This window comes from Moschus berezovskii, chromosome X, assembly GCF_049115385.1.
Source record: "Moschus berezovskii isolate FMDL1 chromosome X, NW_MosBer_1.0, whole genome shotgun sequence".
In the NCBI taxonomy this organism is placed as follows: Eukaryota; Metazoa; Chordata; class Mammalia; order Artiodactyla; family Moschidae; genus Moschus; species Moschus berezovskii.
Genome location: NC_142488.1, coordinates 19,243,641 through 19,262,940, shown reverse-complemented (window position 1 = coordinate 19,262,940; position 19,300 = coordinate 19,243,641). Strand labels below are relative to the sequence as shown.

The following is a 19,300-nucleotide window of genomic DNA, read 5'->3' as shown; positions in this document are numbered from 1 at the left end:
ACGTTGAGCATAAATAATCCTTTTCTGGCTCAGTAATGTTCCATTGTATGGATTCACCACATGTTTATCCATTCACTGGTTGATGGTTATTTAGATTGTTTCCACTTTTTGACTTTTGTAAATTATGGTGCTGTGAACATTTGTATGCAAGTTTTAGTGTGGACATAGGTTTTCACTTTTGTATATACCTAGGATTGGACTTGCTGGTTCATATCATTACTATGTTTAACTTTTTGATGAACTGCCAGTCTGTTTCCATAGTGGGCGCACCATTTTACATTCTCGCTATCAAGGTATGAAGGTTCCATTTTCAACACATCCTCACCAGCAGCTGTTACTGTTCATCTTTTAAATAAGATAATATAGAACCTTTAATCCCTCAGTTCAGTTCAGTTCAGTTCAGTCGCTCAGTCGTGTCCGACTCTTTGCGACCCCGTGAATCACAGCACGCCAGGCCTCCCTGTCCATCACCAACTCCCGGAGTTCACTCAAACTCATCTCCATCGAGTCGGTGATGCCATCCAGCCATCTCATTCTCTGTTGTTCCCTTCTCCGCCTGCCCCCAATCCTTCCCAGCATTAGAGTCTTTTTCCCATGAGTCAACTCATCGCATGAGGTGGCCAAAGTATTGGAGTTTCAGCTTTAGCATCAGTCCTTCCAATGAACACCCAGGATTGATCTCCTTTAGAATGGACTGGTTGGATCTCCTTGCAGTCCGAGGGACTCTCAAGAGTCTTCTCCAGCACCACAGTTCAAAAGCATCAATTCTTCGGCGATCAGCTTTCTTCACAGTCCAACTCTCACATCCATACATGACCACGGGAAAAACCATAGCCTTGACTAGACGGAATCCCTCACTTTATCCTAATTCAGTTTCCTTGTTAACATAAGAAAAACCTTTTATCCTTTTATAGAAATTCAGTTTATTGAAATTGACCTCACTAATATTTTTGCATAAACCTTTTTAATCAAGTCAGTGTATAGATTTTCATAGAAATTCAGAAGAAATGAAATATTACAAAATTATAAGTCATAGGATATAACTGTTTCTCTCCTATGCAGTTTTTTTTTTTTCCCTGAAAGTTGTATGTAGGCTCTGCGTCTGTGTTTGCTCACCACTGTATCCCCACTGCCTTGGGCTCAGTTCATATTTGTTGAATGAAAGATTTTCCAAAGGTGTAGACAAGACAGAGACACTGAAATCATAATGCATTTAGGTCTGGATCACTTTTTATTCCCTGATACCTTAAAGTCTTTCCCAAAGCAAGCCTCACACCAGGGCATTCTGTCTCATTTCTAAGACCCTGTTGTTCTCTGGCTTTTCCTACTTCCAACTGGCTTCTTACCCTAAAGTCTCTATGTCTCCTCCTGACACACTATTTCTCCCACTTGTCACCAGCATTAATAAGTTCCCTACAGTGTCACTGAGGTGCTGTGTTAGAGGGGCTTGGTATGTGTCTGATAAAGCAGCTTCAAAATACTATCAGTAGACTTGAAGAGAACATCAAACTGCCTAGATTTTCTTTTTATCTAGGTGGGTTTTAGAAAACATCAGTTTTTATTTTTGCTATTGTAACAATCTGTATCTACTGAACTAGAGTTAACTTTGTAAAGATCTTTTATTCATATATTCAACAAATATTTATATATTAATGTCTATGTTCTAGTCACTGTTCTGAGCACTGACTTAGAACACTGAATTTTGACCATTTTAAGTGTAAGATTCATTGGAATTAAGTACATTCACAGTGTTGTGCAGCCAACACCTCCAGAACTTTTTAATCTTCTCAAACAGAAACTCAATACAAATTAAACAGTGACACCCTATCCCCCCGACTCCTAGCCCCTCATGCCTGTATTGACATCTCTATGAATGTGCCTATTTTGAATGCTTCATACATATATAAATAGAATCATGCAGTAATTTTCCCTTTCAGTCTGACTTATTTCACATGGCATAATGTTTTCATCCATGTTGTATCATGTGCCAGTATTTCATTAAAATAATTTATTCCTTTGTAAGGCTGGATAATATTCTATTGTATGGATATGCCATGTTTTGTTAATTTTTTGATGAACATGTGTTTGTCTTTTGGCTATTGTAAACCATGCTGCTGTGAAGATTGGTATTATCATATTTTTGATTATAGCCATCCTAGTGGGTTTTAGGTAGGTTACTTATAGTTTCAACTTGGATTTCCCTGATGACTAATGTTGTCAAACATTTTTTGACTTGCTTTTGTGTGTGTCTTCTTTGAAGAAATATCTATTCAAATCCTTTGCCCATCTCTAAACTGGGTTATCATATTTTTATTATTGAGGAGTAAATTCTTTTTATATTCTGGATACTATCCCTTTATCAGATACATGCTTTGTAAAGAGGATTTTTTAAAGTCCATTGTTTTGTTTAAGGTGATTGTAGTACAGGTATGATTACTGTTAATATTTAGTACATTTTCTGTCATTTTTTTTCTGGGCATATACATGTATATTTTAAATAAGTGAAATTATCCTCAGTATTTTACTTCGCCCCTTGCTCTTGACTTACTATCATATCGTTAGCATTTTGACAGAATATAAGGTTTCTTGACATTTAAAAAAATCCTTTGTGGCTATTTCATGTCAGGTTCCAGGATCAGAGCTGGGACTATAAAACAAAACTATTGGCAGTGTCTCCTCTGAAGAAATTGTACCTTGCTTGGTGAGAAGGCACACCAGTAGTTACAAACGCCAAGTGATACTTGTGAAGACCCCAAAGTGCTGTATGTGCACAGAGCAGGGGCACCTAGTCCACCGCAGAGGGGACTGGGAAAGCCTTCTTGGAACAGGTTCAAGTGGGGCTCACTCTTGAGTTTGATCTGAGTTGGAAGAAAATTGCAGCAGAGGAACCGGACGGGCCAGCCTGTAGAGGCAGACGATTTTGTGGTGTGTTCCAGGGGCTGTGTGGAGCTGATGTTCCCACAGTCTGGTGTGAGTGCTGGGGAGATTAGGATGAAGCAGCTGGCCGAGGCAGCAAGGGTGTGACCGGAAGGGCCTTGGTGGTCGGTGAGGGGGAGTGTGGATTTTGTCCTTGTGTCAGTGGGGTGCTGTAGCAGAGCTGCAGTGAGGCCGAGGCTGTGAGCTCTCTGTTTGCCACAGAGCAGGAAGGGTCTGAGGAGCACTGTGGGAGAGGCAGGATGTGACAGAGAACCCCTTGAGGGCTCTGGGAATGAGGCCAGGGGTCAGAGGAGAAGCCAGGGACGGACCTCCCTCCCAGGTAGAGCTGGTCAGGAATAACCCTTGGGAGCCTCCAGAACTCATTTCAAAAGGAGAGGGAAGCCAGAGTACAGAGGCCCCAGCTCTACCAGTGAGAAGGCCCAAGTTGCTCACCCGCCTATTTTCTTGAACTTTAGCCACCGAGTCTGTTGGCTCAGGGGGGGCTGTCCAGTGCTGCCAAAGGCTCAGGAGCCGTGACTGTCTTCCCTCAGAAAACATACAGTCTGTGTATGATTTCAAGAGTTACAGCCCTAGGAAGCCTGTCCTTGGATTCCAGATTAAGAACCCTGGTCCTCAGAGTACTATTTTCCCCTGTTGCTAACTTCCAACTTGGCTAACTAACGTTCATAGAAAAATGAGGAAATGAGGGTTTTAGCCCTCGTAACTATTATTTGTAATTTTAGTAGTGATAGATAATTGAGGTTTGTTTTTGTTGTTGTTGTTGTTTTCTACTGTTGTGCTGGTTTGTTTCCAAAGGGTGTAGTTTGATTTCTCTTATTTATTTGTTGGATAAACATAAACTAATAAAAGATTCTTATTTTCTCTTTCATTTTATTAGGAGTGATCAGCATTCCAGTTTTTCAGAGTCAAAGGATACTCACGTTGATGGATTCCAAAAACCTACATCTTTTGAAAAATCAAATTTTAGAAAATTTATTCAGAAACCTTACTCGGTAAGATTGTATTCCCAACTTTTTTATTTTTGTATATTCCATTTTCCTTCTCACATGTAATCTTTAGGTACATGGACCACCAATGTTTTTCATGTTTGCAATTGTTCATTAATAAGTGTTATGATTCTGTTGTTCAATGTTAAGATTCTATTAAGGCTAATAGTTATTATGACCAAAGAAATTATCATCTCATTTGATTTAGCAGGATTTTACTGCATGTATTATAGAACTAAGTTTCTTACATTTTTTGGAACAACTTTATTAAGGCTTATTTTACATACCATAAAATTGACCCAGGGAGGGCATACAATTTAATGATCTTCTATTAATTTACCAAGATGTGTGCCATCACCATAATCCAGTTTTAGAACATTTTCATCACCCTTATTAGATCCCTCAAGCCTATTTATTTATTCCTTGTTCTCACCCCCAGCTAACAACTAATCTACTTTCTGTTTTTAAAGATTTGCCCTTTCAAAGGGCAGCTCATAGAATGGCAGCTGCCTTCCATAAGAGCAAGCAGGTGGCAGCTAGAAAGATGGAAGCACTGTCTATTTGTAACCTAATCTCAGAAGTGATATCCTGTCACTTTGACCATATTTCATTTGTTAAGAAGCAAGTCACTAGATAGAGCCCACATTCAAAGGCAGTAACATAGGGGCCTGGATACTGGACTGTGGGGATGATTTGGAGCCTCATCAGAAGCCGCCTGGTACAGTCTTCCCACTGGCCCCTTCATGTACAGAATATACCTCCTCCCTCTCAAGGTCCCCCACAGTCTCATCTCATTACATGTGTCTTTTTGCACTTATTCAAATATATAGACTTAGTATAAACTCAAGATGACTACTCGGAAAAGGATTTTATATGAATTTTCTTGAACTGGGGAGAGAAATAAAGATGTGAAAGAGGAAATTTTGTGAAAAGTAGACTCCATAGCAAACGGAATAAATAGAAGGTTACAAGACTATTGATTTTGGAAAAAGAAACCCATCTTCAGAATGGGCCCATCTTCTGTGTTCCCATCAAAGGCTTCAGGTTCTTTGTAGTTACAGTCTTAATACTCTGCCTTCCTGAGAAGGAAATAGCAACCACTCTAGTATTCTTGCCTGGGAAATTCCATGGACAGAGGAGTCTGGTGGGCTACAGTCTATGGTGTTGCGGAAGAGTTAGACACAACTCAGCGACTAAACAACAACTGTAAACATTAAAGCAACTCAAATAAAACAAAAAATGTATTGATAATAAGTGGGAAAATAGAGAATATAAAAATCACACACACACACTCTGCTTTCTGGTACTTTCTTAGTCATGGCAAGAGCATCTGCTTGAAGCAGGAGCTTGAGTCAGCAACACCTGCCTCCTTCAGCATTGGGAATTTATGTTCTCAGTCATTGGGAACGCTAGCAATTCCTAGTAATAATGGGTTTGTTTCTCTTCTGGATGCCTTGAGTAAATACTAGATTTACAGTCCCATTTTCTAAAAGTCACAGATTGTGTTAATGCAAAAGTGTGTGTTTTGTTAACGCTTCTCACATTCATGAATCTAACTAGCCCTTCACAAACTAGCATAGGTTACATGTAGGAAGATGTGTGTATGTTCGTACAGCTAAGCTACATGCTACATGTTTTGTGTTCTTAATCCTATGCATTTAAAATGTATATTTTGGGGGACTTTCCTGGATGTCCAGTGATTTAAGACTGCACTTCCAATGTAAGGGGGTGTGGGTTCGATCCCTGGTCAGGGAACTAAGATCCCACATGCCATGCTGCTGCTGCTGCTAAGTCACTTCAGCCGTGTCCGACTCTGTGTGATTCCATAGACGGCAGCCCACCAGGCTCCCCCGTCCCTGGGATTCTCCAGGCAAGAACACTGGAGTGGGTTGCCATTTCCTTCTCCAATGTGTGAAAGTGAAAAGGGAAAGTGAAGTCGCTCAGTCGTGTCTGACCCTTAGCAACCCCATATACTGCAGCCTACCAGGCTCCTCCATCCATGGGATTTTCCAGGCAAGAGTACTGGAGTGGGTCGCTAGTGCCTTCTCTGACATGCCGTGAGGCACAGCCAAAAAAAAAAAAAATTGTATATTTTTTGAATGTTGAACTTTTAAAAATAAAATTTAAAATATATTAACCCGTACTAATAACTTTTTTCATACAGAATTATACTACGCGGAGAAAAGATGTCATTACTCACAGACCATTTGAAGTTGAGGAAAACCATCAAAATACAAGAGGCTTTAGAAGACCTTTTAAGGTAGAGTGCTATTTTCCATCTAATTCCTGCTTTAGGTTTTTGCTTTAGAACATTATGTTTTAAGTTTTAGTAAATTAAAAGCTCTTTATGTGATTTTTAAAGTAATAGCTTTAGTATTTCTGGTTTATAGTTAACTGTAATCAGTTTAATGATGACCCTTTTCCTCAGAATTTTATTTTCAAATATGTTTTACCAGTGGAACCCTTTTTCAAACATTACATGGAAACTCAAATACATAAAACAGATCTAGATGGAGTGGCTCTAGGTGGAGAGGCAGACAAGATCCTGCCCCTTTAACTCTAAGATGTAATCGCATAGTTATAGAACCTTCTCCAGGATTCACCGATAAGAAACCCTGCCCTTAGACACACAACCCTCACAGATCTTCCAGATCATCAGAGAAAGTCTCTGGTCCCACATGCTTTGTTAAAACATATTTCATCGCATTACAATTACTTGTACAGCTATGTCTGATGTCAGTGTTACTTTTAATCAACTGACATATTTGTTTTTCTAGAACAATTCATGCCTCAAACTTGGAATAATAATTACAGTGCAAAGTATTATATTTCTCTCTCCTTGCTCTCAGAAGTTGGGTTGCTTTTAAAATCCGTTTTGACTGAATTTCCTACCTATGATAAATCCTTTTTTCATATTTTTCCACTCAACAGTGTCTCTTTCCTCTCCACTAAAAAAGAAAAGAATCTGAAATTTTTTTGGTGAAAGTAGCAGGCAGTTTTTTCTAGAGCAGTTAGCTCACTAGGAGGAAGTTAGTATGACCAGAAAGGTAGTGTAAATGATCTCCAGACCATAGACTAGGAGTGTACTTGAGTGATCTTCTGTTAATACCTTGGCTTCCTAAGTCAAAATTTCTAGATGTCAAAAAAGATTTTTTTCAGTGGGAGTAACACAATTTGTAGCCATTGCCTAGATAAAATTTTTAACTAATGGTTCCTGTACCTAAAAGCATGTGTGACATTAGGTTTTCAAAAATAAAAAATAGGGGACTTCACTGGTGGCCCAGTGGCTAAGACTTCACACTCCCAGTGCAGGGGACCCAGGTTCAATCCCTGGTCAGAGACCTAGATCTCATATGCTGCAACTAAGAGTTCTCTTGCCACAACTAAAGATTCCACATGCTGTAACTAAAAAGATCCCACATGCCATAATTAAAAGAACCTGCTTGCCAGCAATGAAGAGTGAAGATCCCATATGCTGCGACTGAGACCCAGCACAGCCAAATAAATAAATAATAGCTAGGGCCATAGAATATATAAACATGTTTCATACCATCTTTTAATCTCTTGAGCAATGAGGTATAAAACTAAAAATGTAATGTCTGCATAACTCAGAGAGAGTGTAGGAAGACTTTCAGATTTAAGTGTTTCCTACATGTTGCACTTCTCATTGGTCATATGTACTTGATTGTAGTAATTCTTATAAGATTTGTAAGATCTATGTCCTGTTATCCATTCTCCTTAAGGGAAAATTCTTTAACATTAAAAGGAGATGAAATAATCCTTCCTAAGAAAAGGAGCTATTTCAAAAAAAAAAAAAAGGAGCTATTTCATTAAAATTTACTTTTTACATAAATTGGACTAATTCAGAGTCAGATAGTAATCACCTTATTAGATATGTAAAAATGGGAATGTAAATCACAAGATTAGCTCTGATGTATCAAGTTATAATTCTGTTTTACCTGAAATTGTTTGTAGCCTTAAGAAAATAATAGGCCTGGCATAAATACTTTTTAATAAACTCTTCTTCATTATGCATAACGTACCCATTTGTGAAATCATCATATAAAGAAGAATCTATTAATTTTAAAAATTACTTCTTTGTAAGATACCAGTTGTATATTTCCCACATGGGACATACAAATACTCATTGTCCTCTATGTCTGTTGTAATACTGGACAGTATACAGGCCAGGAAATGTCTTGTTAAGTATAGCTCTTATCTTGGAAATATGTGCAGTAGTGGGATTTTTATGGTAAAGAAAGATTGAATCAAAATTACTGACAAGGATAAAGTTAAGAGAGTTTTTGATTCTCAAATAGATGTTGATATTTAATGTCTTCCTCCACCCATTTTGGATTTGATATATTTCACTATGAATCAGAACAATAATTCTGAAGTTTTTAAAGTTGTGTTTTTCTTAGTATTATATTTCTTAAATTTCAAGAATTAAAAAATTTAACTTAATAGTTTAAAAAATTCATTTTATATAAAATATTTTAAAAATTATTTATTACAAAATGAACTAAGAAGCTAATTTGAGGAAAACATACTTTATTACCATCATTAACTTTTTCCCTTTAAATACCTGTAATACTTAGAATTAAGGGCAGCCCTAAGTTCCAGACCTTTTTCCCTTTCTTATACTAATAAAATAGATTTGGAAGCTGTAGTTTTAACATTTAATTATTTTTTTCCTTTACAGACCAACTTTAGAGGTGGCAGATTTCATTTCCAACATAAATCAGACCTAGTACAGAAGAGCTTGTACATTCAGGCTAAATATCAGCGTTTACGGTTCACTGGTCCAAGGGGATTTATCACTAATAAATTCAGAGAAAGATTACTGAGGGATAAAAAGGTTAGTTGGATTATTATCATTTAAAAATGTTGAGTGACTTTAGAACTCCTAAAGTATCTATGTTTAATAGATAAATTCAGTTTTTTTAATTAAATTTTGGCCTAAGAAGTAACCTACATATCAAAGTTTTTATTGTATGATAGTTGAAGAAAAACTTAAAGGAATAATGGTAATAGATTTGTGAGACCACTTAATTTTAAAATGCCTTAGCTATTATACTCAAATATTTTAAATATGCCAGCTGTTTGAACAGTTTGCTTTATAGTTTCTGTTCTTTGGTTAATCTTTGAAATGGAAATTTTTGTAAAGACTTAGTATCTGATACATTTTAGCCTAATACAATGTGAATTTTCTAGGTACCAAAAAATATTGAATTGACTACATAAAAATGGCACATAATTACAAAATACACTAACTTTTCTTTTTTCCCCATTCATTTGTTTTTTGTGATAAAATACATATAACAAAATTTGCCACTTTAACCATTTTTATACAGTTCAGTGGCACTACTTATATTCACATTACTGTGCAACCATCATTACTATATGCTAACTCTTACTATTAATAAAAAGTTTCACTACTTGATAATTTGGATTGTGTACTCTTTAGTTGTGGATTGATTTTATTTAAACTTGCCATGTTGGCATTTGAAAATGCAGCATAACTATATAAAAATAACTTTTGCAAATATTTGAAATGAGAACAATAGCATTTTACTGTCATGTGAGGCATGTTTGTCAATTTTTGACTCATTTTTGTTAATAATTTGAGGCTAATATTTTCTTTTGAGAAGTAGATGTATATCTAATGTTACTATCAAATAATCTAGTTGTAGCTTTATAAATTTTCTAATCTTCAGTGTTCCCATAAATATTCATGCTAGTAAAGCCTTTACACTGAGCTTACTTTTAGTGATTTTAGTAAAACTTATTATTCAAACTAAGTAGACCAGTAGAATGGAATTAACAATTGATTTTTTTATTGAAGTTTTTGAGTTGAATAGAATATCTTCTGTAACTTCTCCCACCCTTCAATTTTAACTGACTACCTTAAAAGAGGTTTTTAATTTCACTGTGTCTATCACTCTTAGTGTTATGAAAGCTGTCTCTTATTTAAAAATGTGAGAGTGACTGAAGTCATTTTCCTCTCTCATACACTTCCATATGTTGGATCAAGGTGCTGCTTCTCTTCCTGTCTCATGTGACAAGTTTCTTTGCAGCAGATCTTCTAGGCATGCATCCCCAGTCAAAGGTGGCAGCCTGGCTGTTCTCAGGGAAGCTGGTCATTGATCCCTACTCGAGAAGGAAGGCTGAGGCAAGCCTTTTCCTCAATTGCAAGGTTGGGTTTCATGTACATAGCATGTGTTTGTCTTTTGTTAGCTCTGTGCAGAACTTTGAGTGTTAGCTTCACTTAGCTCCATTTTTACCTGTGTTTTTTAGATGATTTTGGGCTCCTGAGTGCTCACTTGACTGTTTGCCTCAGCCTGCAGTGTCTGTATGCTCAGTGAACTTGCCCCATTTCCTCATCCTTTTCTTTGCCTCAGCTTGTTTCACATCCTGCTGGCCACCCTGTTCTTCCAGACCACATTGCCTGCCAGCTTCACTTAACAGCCTGTAGAAACCAGACATCAAGCCTTCAACTTAGGACATAACAAGTTTGTCCTGGGAAGAGCCACAACCTGCTATGGGTCTCCAGTCTTTAGGGCTTAGGCTTTTTGTATTATCTAGGATATAGTGGTTATAGTTAGGGTCCCATGCAGATCGTGGCTTCACCTTCTTCTTGCATTTCACTGCCAACTGAGTGCTTTAGAAGTTGTCCCCATACACTAGATTTTTTTAAATAAAACAGTGTCTACTACTCTTTTTCTTGGGCCTACCATTCTGGGTACTACTTCAAAGATGTTTGTGTAGTAGCTACTTTGACATGAGTTTTTCCAGCCTGGCTGCTGTCAGTGCCTGCAAGTCATAGCCAGACTTTGTATAGGTTTTTGTTTGAACTTAGGTCCACCTCTCTGAGAATGCCGTGAAATCAAGCACCCTACTATTAGCACCCTTCTTGACAGTTGGGCTCCACACTCTCCTGAACTTTAGGGAAAGGAATGAGGCATCACAAACTGCTCTGTTTCTGTCAGGGTCTGAACTAAGGTACTTAAGGCTAATTTTGCCTTAGAGATGTCCTAGTAGTATTGTGCTACTCTGGAATCCCATTCCATAGTACCAACTGGTAGTTTAGACCTAGTCCTCCATTTTACTTTGACTTTCATGCCCTAAAGAAAAGAAGTGAAGTCCTGGAGTCTTTGGTTTCTTCCATTCTTGCTTCATCCCAAGTTTTAGCATTGGGGGTGGAGGGGGCCACTTTGAAGCCCCTGCCCTGGAGAGAAACCTTAGTCCAGGCAGCATCTGCACCCTGCTTTGGCTTTTTTGCCCTACTAAAGTGTTCATCATTTTCATTATTAGACCACCAGCTAGATTAAGGATGCTTGGTTAATTAATTAATCTAGGTGTCCTGGAGCTTCTTGATTCTGAAATTAGATATGAACCAATGTATTCACATATGCCTCAGAGTCCACTAGGAAGGTTTACAGTGATCTTGTCTGGATTCCTCACTCTCTGACCGTGTTGAACTGTCGAGGCTGATCATTCATAGCTTGACGTTCTTACGTTCATCTGCAGTACAGTCTGGTTACTGTGCCATCAGACACGTGCTTCTTATACCAGTACCAATTTCAGGGAGGAGTAGGGGAGATCCTTGATGTGCTCCTAATATATTTTGTCCATTTACCAGAACTATCATGGCTTCCCTAAAACTACTTTAGCTTCCTAGCTGCCTACAAAGTAGTAAGATTCCAAGGCAGTGTTAGGAACATGCAAAACTAAAATGCTTCCTCCTCATTTATCATGTACTTGTCATATTAACCCAATTCTGGCACGCAAATTCCATTTTATTATGTTTCCTTTGTCTTGGATTCTGTGCTTGGGCTAGAAGATGAGGAGGGAGGAGAAGTGTCTGTTACCCCCTGGAAAGAGACTTTTATCCACTGTCATTCATAAGTGCCCCCATGAAATATTCTCTGCTCATCATAGAAAGTTTCCAGAAACTCTTGAGGGTCTGTCTGACTATGTACCAGACTAGGACGGAGAAGCTATTCAGAATTCATGAAGCCCCCTCTGGGAACATTGCCTCTGAAAAACTGCATTTGGTCAGGAAAACATGCAGCTCCTCAGTGTCCTAGACTCCCAAGAGTCCCCAGGTACCTGTCAGTTCGGTGCCTACCAGAGTTCTTCCGAACGTGGATAGGAAGAGGGGAAGGAGAGAGCGGAAAGAAACACTGTGGGGAGGAAGCTAGAGACCGGGATTCATGGCTTTTGGGGTTGGAAAAAACCATAGGGGTCACGAGGTACAAAGATAGAGCAGGAACCAAGATCAGATGAATCAATAAGAACCTGTTATGCTCCTGCTGTATCCCTCGAGTTGAAGGATGCTGGGGCACAAAAGAAGTAATGATTGTGATGGTTGCACAAATCTGTGAATACACTAAAAACCATTGATTGCGTTTTTAAATGGGTGAACTATATGGTATGTGAATTATATTTCAAGGTGTTAAAAGTAAAATCACACTTGCTCTTCTCCTCAGACCACTGATTTCTCCTCAGGGTTTGTAGCTCTCACAGCTAGCCAGCTAGGCTAGAAACTTGTCCTCCTCACCCTCCTAATTCTTTGATTACAATTGTCCCAGGTGTTCCTATTTGTTTAACTCATCTATTGCTCCAGTTCACTGCATATCATTCCACTCTGTGGATGTCTTATTTATTTCAGTGTTTTTCAAACTTCTTTTGCTTACATATCCTAAAAGTACAAAAAATTATCTACCTCCCTGTACATTTTTAGGTTGGTATCTAATACTTTTTTATCATAATTTAAATTTGTTATATAGGATATAATTTATGGCACATTATAAATAGAGAATCTTAAGTAAAATTGTTACATCATCATTCTAAATCTCTTCGGTGAACCTGCACACCATAGGAATTCGATAACTAGCATCCATTTTTTAAAATATGCAGACAAGCTCTTTTAACAAGTGAGAAATATTACGTCATTCCTTTTTTTACCTTGAATTTGGATCCAATTTGCCCCATAGACTTTGATCTTTGAAAGTCTTTTAGTGCTCACCAAATAAAATTTGACAGATAATATTAATAGATTTCTATGACTATTAGGTTGGATTGAATTAACATTACAGTTGATCACAATATTATAAATATATTACAGATTTTGTTAAGTAGTGATTAAACAAAAGTTTTATTGGAGATGCATTTCTCTTTTCAATTAGTTTGTGTGTTCATAGATAAATATTACTTATTACTAGTAGAGTGTATAGGATAATATTGTTCAATTCTAATGTATTTTTTCTTTTTGTAGATTTAAGTCCTGAGAAACTTTGTTTATAGGATTGTATAGATGGAAATGAAAGGACTTTTATTATAGCAGTGCCACTCAGTTCTTTGGACTTACTCTTAATTGTAGGCCAGAAAATCACTTAGTGATCTGTCATCAGAAAGTATTTGAATATTCTTTTACTGACAGGTTGATTTTGTCCTCCTACAATTAAACTAAGGCAAAGAAATGGAAAGCATCTGACTTGCAGAAGAATGATCTGTATTACTAGCTACTAGGGTTGATTCCGGAGAAGGCAATGGCAACCCACTCCAGTACTCTTGCCTGGAAAATCCCATGGATGGAGGAGCCTGGTGGGCTGCAGTCCATGGGGTCGCGAAGAGTTGAACACGACTGAGCGACTTCACTTTCCCTTTTCACTTTCATGCATTGGAGAAGGAAATGGCAACCCACTCCAGTGTTCTTGCCTGGAGAATCCCAGGGACGGGGGAGCCTGGTGGGCTGCCGTCTGTGGGATCGCACAGAGTCAGACACAACTGAAGCGACTTAGCAGCAGCAGCAGGGTTGATTCACTTTCTTTACACCATCACCAGTATTTCCAGGTGCCCCTTTTTGGGGAGAGGGGCCCCAGGTAATGCAAAGTACTAAGATTCAGGATAAGAAGGTGTATCTTTCTAGTATAACAATATATCTTTCGAGTATAAAAGTATATCTTTCTATTATAAAAAGGAAGGGAATCATCCTTAACCAGTTGTACAGGCAGATTAATTTTGGAAAGCAACCATTGAGTATTTGAAACTCTGGAAATTAATCCCCTCCAAACTGTCTGTATCCACATACACCCTGGAAAATCGTCATATACCCCTAAGAGTATGTGTTACCCCAGTTTGATGATTGCTGACTTACTTAACCACGCCTCTGTTGATGACTTAAAAAAGTTAAAGTCACTCAGTCATGTCCGACTCTTTGTGACCCCATGGACTATACAGTCACATGGAATTCTCCAGGTGAGAATACTGGAGTGGGTAGCTGTTTTCTTCTCCAGGGAATCTTCCCCACCCAGGAATTGAACCCAAGTCTCCTGCATTGCAGGCGCAGGATGCAGTGTTGCTGTTGATTTAGGGATAGTTTACAGGTTTTCTTTATTTCTGTAAAGCAACTGAGCACGTTGACATTTTGGTATTTTGCCATGACTTCATTTTTCTTCGTTTTTGTTTTCACCAGAAGCACATGAAAGGGCCTGTTTACCTGTGCCTAGCCAGCACTCCACATTATTAATCTCTATTACCCATTGTCAGTCTAATAGCAGAAAATAGTTCTCATATGCCTTTCTTCAGTTACTAATGATGTGAGCATATTTTTTATGTATTATTGGTCATTTGTATTTCTTCCCTCAGTTTCCTTATTTCGATGCTCTACCAGTGATTCTGTTAAGGGTTGGTACTTTTTCTTACTGCTTTGTGGGAGCTTTTGATTTACTGAGGGCATTAACCTGTCACGCATTTTGCTGCTATTTATTTTATGTTTGTCTGCTTTTATGGTGGCTTTTACATTACGGACCTGGTAAATTTTCATGAATCTGTCAGGTTAATCCTGTATGGCTTTTAGATTTCATATCATGTTTGTGCTTATAAAAATACCTTACTGTGTTTCCTTTAAGTAGTTTTATGGTTAATTTTTTCAATATATAAATACTTGTTCCTTTTAAGAATTTGTCTTTATGAAACAATATACAGTCAGGATCTAATTTTTTTCCCAATGGATAGTCAGTTTTTCTAACCTTGCTGATTGAGTAATTTGTCCTCCCCCCCTGCCCCCACAACTGGAAATGCCACCTTTGCTGTGTGTTGCGTTCTTAGGTATTCCAGGGCTTTTCGGGGAATCTTTGGAGCCTCTAATTTGCTCGCTCACATCCTGTGATTTGTTTATTCTGTCCCTTTGCTAGTAACACAGTTAATTGTCCCAAAACACAGCCTGAGTCATATCACTTTTGTGCAGACATCTTCCAAGGATTCTGTTGCCTATTAAAGAGACCAGACTTGTTAGCCAGGTCCAGCTCTAAGCTGCCTTTCTAACCACATTTTCTCATGTACCCTCTGTTTTTTGGAACATAATATGTTTCATGTATTTTTATCTTTGTTCATGCCATTCTCTTGACTAGAAATTGCCTCCAGATCCCCATTCTTTTCTTATTAAACCCCCTCTTTCCTTTTAAGATCCACTGTAAAGTCTTATGAAAGCCCCCTGTTTAGCTCTTGCTTCATTTGGTCTCTAACTGCTGCTTCTTACCTTTCTATTTCCCCAAATAGTTGATCAACTCCTTGAGGATAGAGGGAACCTCATTAGTGTCATGTCTCCCGCTACTACCTTTCATACAGTCTATCTTTTAAAATGCTTGTTGAATGGAATCTAATCACAACACACACAAACACATACACATCTATAGCTCTAAAAAGTTAGTGCACAGCAGCAGTTGTGTCAGGGGTCCCGAGAACCACCCCAGGTTCAGTGATTTACTAGGAGGAATCAGGATGCAGCCTGTGGTGGCACTGGTAGCTGTGATGTTCAGCGGAATAATGCACAGCACAGTCAGCACAGAGAGGTGCATGGACAAAGTTCAGAGGACAGTGGGTACAGGTTTTCAAGAGTCCCATCCCAGTGGAGTCACACAGGATGTGCCTGAGACCCCAAACAGTGAGCTGTTTGGGGGCACGTGTGAAATGTTGTCAAGCAGGAAATCTCATTAGAGACTCAGGGCCCAATGGTGGTCATGTAGGTATCCCCCGCCAGGCACATACCACATTCCAGACTCTGAGCTAGAAAGCAGATGTTCAGCATAGACCATGTTGTTTGCACAATTTATGCACTCATCGATGGTGAGAACCTCCTGAAATCTAAGTTCTTAGATGCCAGGCAAAGGCCAGCTTTATAAGCGGGCCTTTCAAAGGATAGCAGTCAGGTATGCTATGTTCACTCTTCTGCACAGCCATATTTTTGAAGAGCTTGTTTCCACAGGTGGAAGTGCCTGAAGAGAGGTGGAAAAGATCAGGATGTTAGAAATCAGGGAGTATATGCTAAGTATTGTGATTTCTACCGTCTTTACCGAGGAGGGAAGTTGTAAGCTGAGTCTTGGAGAGCAGGACTTAGAAGCAGCTACAGCCAAAGATCCATTTTTGTCAGTAGAATGTAGAGTTGGATAGAGACAGGGGTGTGCAAATTATAGAGGACCTGGAAATCTGGGTGGAAAAGAGAGGACATGTAGGACATCTTCCTAGACTGAGAAGGAGAAAACTGTCCGAGGTTGAGGGCTTGGTGGGCAGGTTCCCAGGAGGAGGCAAAATGGAGGAAGACCAACAATGAAATACTTGCAGTGACACAAGTGTCAAGTTATGAACACCTCGACGAGGGTGGTGCTCATATGTCTAGTTCAGCATTCTACTTAACATAGGTTTTCAAATAATTGGAAGAATGTAGGGATCAATCTGAGAGCGAGTGTAGAAGAAGCCATGTCAGGGGCGAAGGTGATGCAGAATAATTACACATTTTTACAAACAAAATGTTTCAGTTGAAGAAGTTTTTCAGAATTATTCCAGTTAATGTTTATTTTTAAAGTTATTAGTAGGCAACAGATATTTTATCTGAAGATCAATGTAAATGCTATTTATATTATATAATGAGTAAAGAAATAGAATACAGTGAACTCTGGCTCTATTTAAAGGAATGATGTTGACAAAAATATATATGTATGTATTTTGAACATTGCATTAATCAAAATAGAAAGAAGAATTTTCTATCAGTACTGTTTTTGTTTGGAATTAGACATCTCCATACGAATATAAGTGCCAAAAAATAAATCAACTTTTAAATTTCTTTCAGTTTTAATAATATAAGATCCTAGTAAAAGGTAAGGCTATATGTATTAATAAGTTTTTTAATGTCCCAGAAAAACATGCCATTCTACCATTTTTGCTCTTTTATTAATTGCATGGTCCTGTGTCCAGTTTGTGGTTAGTAATTTAATATTTTGCATAGCATCACAGTATAGAATTCACATTTGTTAAGTCGTAGTCTTATTGTTATTGTGAATTCCTTTTCCTGTGTTTATTGAAACCATACATCTTTGTACAATGTAGGTAACCATCCAAAAGCAAGAAAGCTTTAACCCCTCTAATAGCTTTCTCTGCTGTTATCAGTCAAGCTAGAAGAGTCCATATAGTTTTAGAATTAGATACCATATAATGACAAAGATTAAAAGGTTGTGTGCGTGTCACATTGGGGTCTGTTTTTGAGGGACTAAGGTTTAAGAGTCTTGACTTTTCTGTCAGGGATGTCCCCAGTGAAACTCACCCAAGTAGCAAAATGCTGTTTTCATTAACTTACTAATACTAGCCTATTGAGTGCCATATGTTTTCTTTGTCCTACTGACACCATTTGATAGCTGCTTTGATGTGTTTTGTTGTTACTTTCTGTCTTTGAGAATATATATATATAGTTTTGTGGGGATCTTGAGTACAAGTGGTAATATATTAATTAAAATATTTTGAAAATTGGAGTGTAAACAAAATTGTAGCTCAGATGTTTGAACCGACAATTCTTTTGAAGACCGTATTTCTGTTTTCTCTCAATAGGAATATACAAACATTGACCCAGCAATCTAATTGGAAATTGTTATAAATGAAAACGACACTACAGGATGATATTTGGAAGCATCTTTTTATCAAGAGTTAGAATTGGCACTAAAGCACTAATATTGTAACTTTCTTGATAAAATAATTTTATTTTTCTGTAGTGGAATGTTGCAACTTTTTTACACTTAACAATTGCTTTTAAATTACAGTATTCAATTTAAAAGTTGTATTAACTACAGCTTCTTTTGCAAAAAGTCTCAAAAGGGCATTATTTGTTGATGCATTTTTCTCTGAGCATGGTTTCATAGAGAACTGAGTTATATCCAGACATTTCTATGTTGAAAGTTTTGCTTATGAAATAAAAACAAAACAAAGTATCTGAATTGTATAGTGTCTGTACATGAAAGAACTTTAAACAGTGGCCTTACATAGCAATTTTTATATCAGATTTTTCTTTTTCTGATGACATTTTGGCTTACAACTTGAAGTTTTCTTAAGCTTCTGAAGATTGAGGTCTATATACTTCATACATTTCATATTATGACATAAGAAAGCGCAAAAAAGGTGCTTCAAATTTTCCATCAGGTAGTTATGAGTGCACTGAATTTTTAGTAATTGGTTCATTCAGTTTTTTTCCCACAACTGTTTGTTCTTTTCCAGTTTCAAAATTCTATTGTGGAAAATACATAAAGGTTTTATAATCTATATTCCATCTTACTTTCCCTCAGGGTAAGCTTGTGCGTATCATATTTTAAAGGCTTTTAAAAAATTGACAGACAAAAATCTCATATTTGGAAATTGTACTTTACTACAGCATTACACATTTTGCAGGCACATATTATGAAGTGTTTGTTTTCAGTTCAGTTGTATTGAGTACCTACTATGTGTAAGATAACATCAATGGGACTTTCAATAATATTGTCTCAATACCTTGTCGCTTTGTTTTCTGTGTTCTGCTTAACGATAATATACATTCCCACTTACATTTTTGTCAAATGTTTAATTGTAATGAAATAAAATACTATTGCTCCTTCTGCTTGAAGCAATTACTTGCCAGTTTGTGAGAACATTAATTTTATATGAGAATTACAGCCCTAGGTATGACCTGTTGATGTTTAAACCACTGCTCTGTACTTACAAAGACCAAACATAATATACTAAAGGTTGAGAGAGAAATTGGCATGCCTGGTTGAGCTTCCCCTGGTCATATTTCTTTCTTACTGGTTTCACAGACCTCAAGAGGCACTATTCTGTTGGTGGTTTTGCTGCTTTTAAAATCTGATGGGTTGGCGAAATCTGGGTAAAGCGTACATAGGATCTCTGGATTATTTCTTATATCTACATGGAAAGTCAATATAAATTTCAGTTTTTTAAAAATCAGCCATAATCTTATCACAGAAAAATACTATAAATATTTTGGAGGATATATTTTTTCAATTAGAAAAACTATTAATTATGTAGATACATAATACGGATCACATTTTATCCAATAA

The 19,300-nt window shown here is 37.5% G+C and overlaps 1 protein-coding gene across 10 annotated transcripts in view; it reads left to right on the top strand.

Annotated features, from left to right (window-relative positions):
- Positions 1-18,841, top strand: part of BCLAF3 (BCLAF1 and THRAP3 family member 3) — a 52,431-nt gene extending 33,590 nt beyond the window's left edge. For 4 of the 10 annotated variants that reach the window (XM_055438132.2, XM_055438131.2, XM_055438128.2 and 1 more), the window contains 5 exons: positions 3,815-3,929; positions 6,088-6,183; positions 8,626-8,781; positions 9,958-10,119; positions 17,808-18,841. In XM_055438132.2, coding sequence (XP_055294107.1) covers positions 3,815-3,929; positions 6,088-6,183; positions 8,626-8,781; positions 9,958-10,119; positions 17,808-17,837 — 559 coding nt within the window. In that variant the 3' untranslated portion in view covers positions 17,838-18,841. The other 6 variants (XR_016036969.1, XR_016036968.1, XM_055438138.2 and 3 more) reach the window with 6 other exon arrangements.
- The last annotated feature ends 459 nt before the right edge of the window (positions 18,842-19,300 follow it).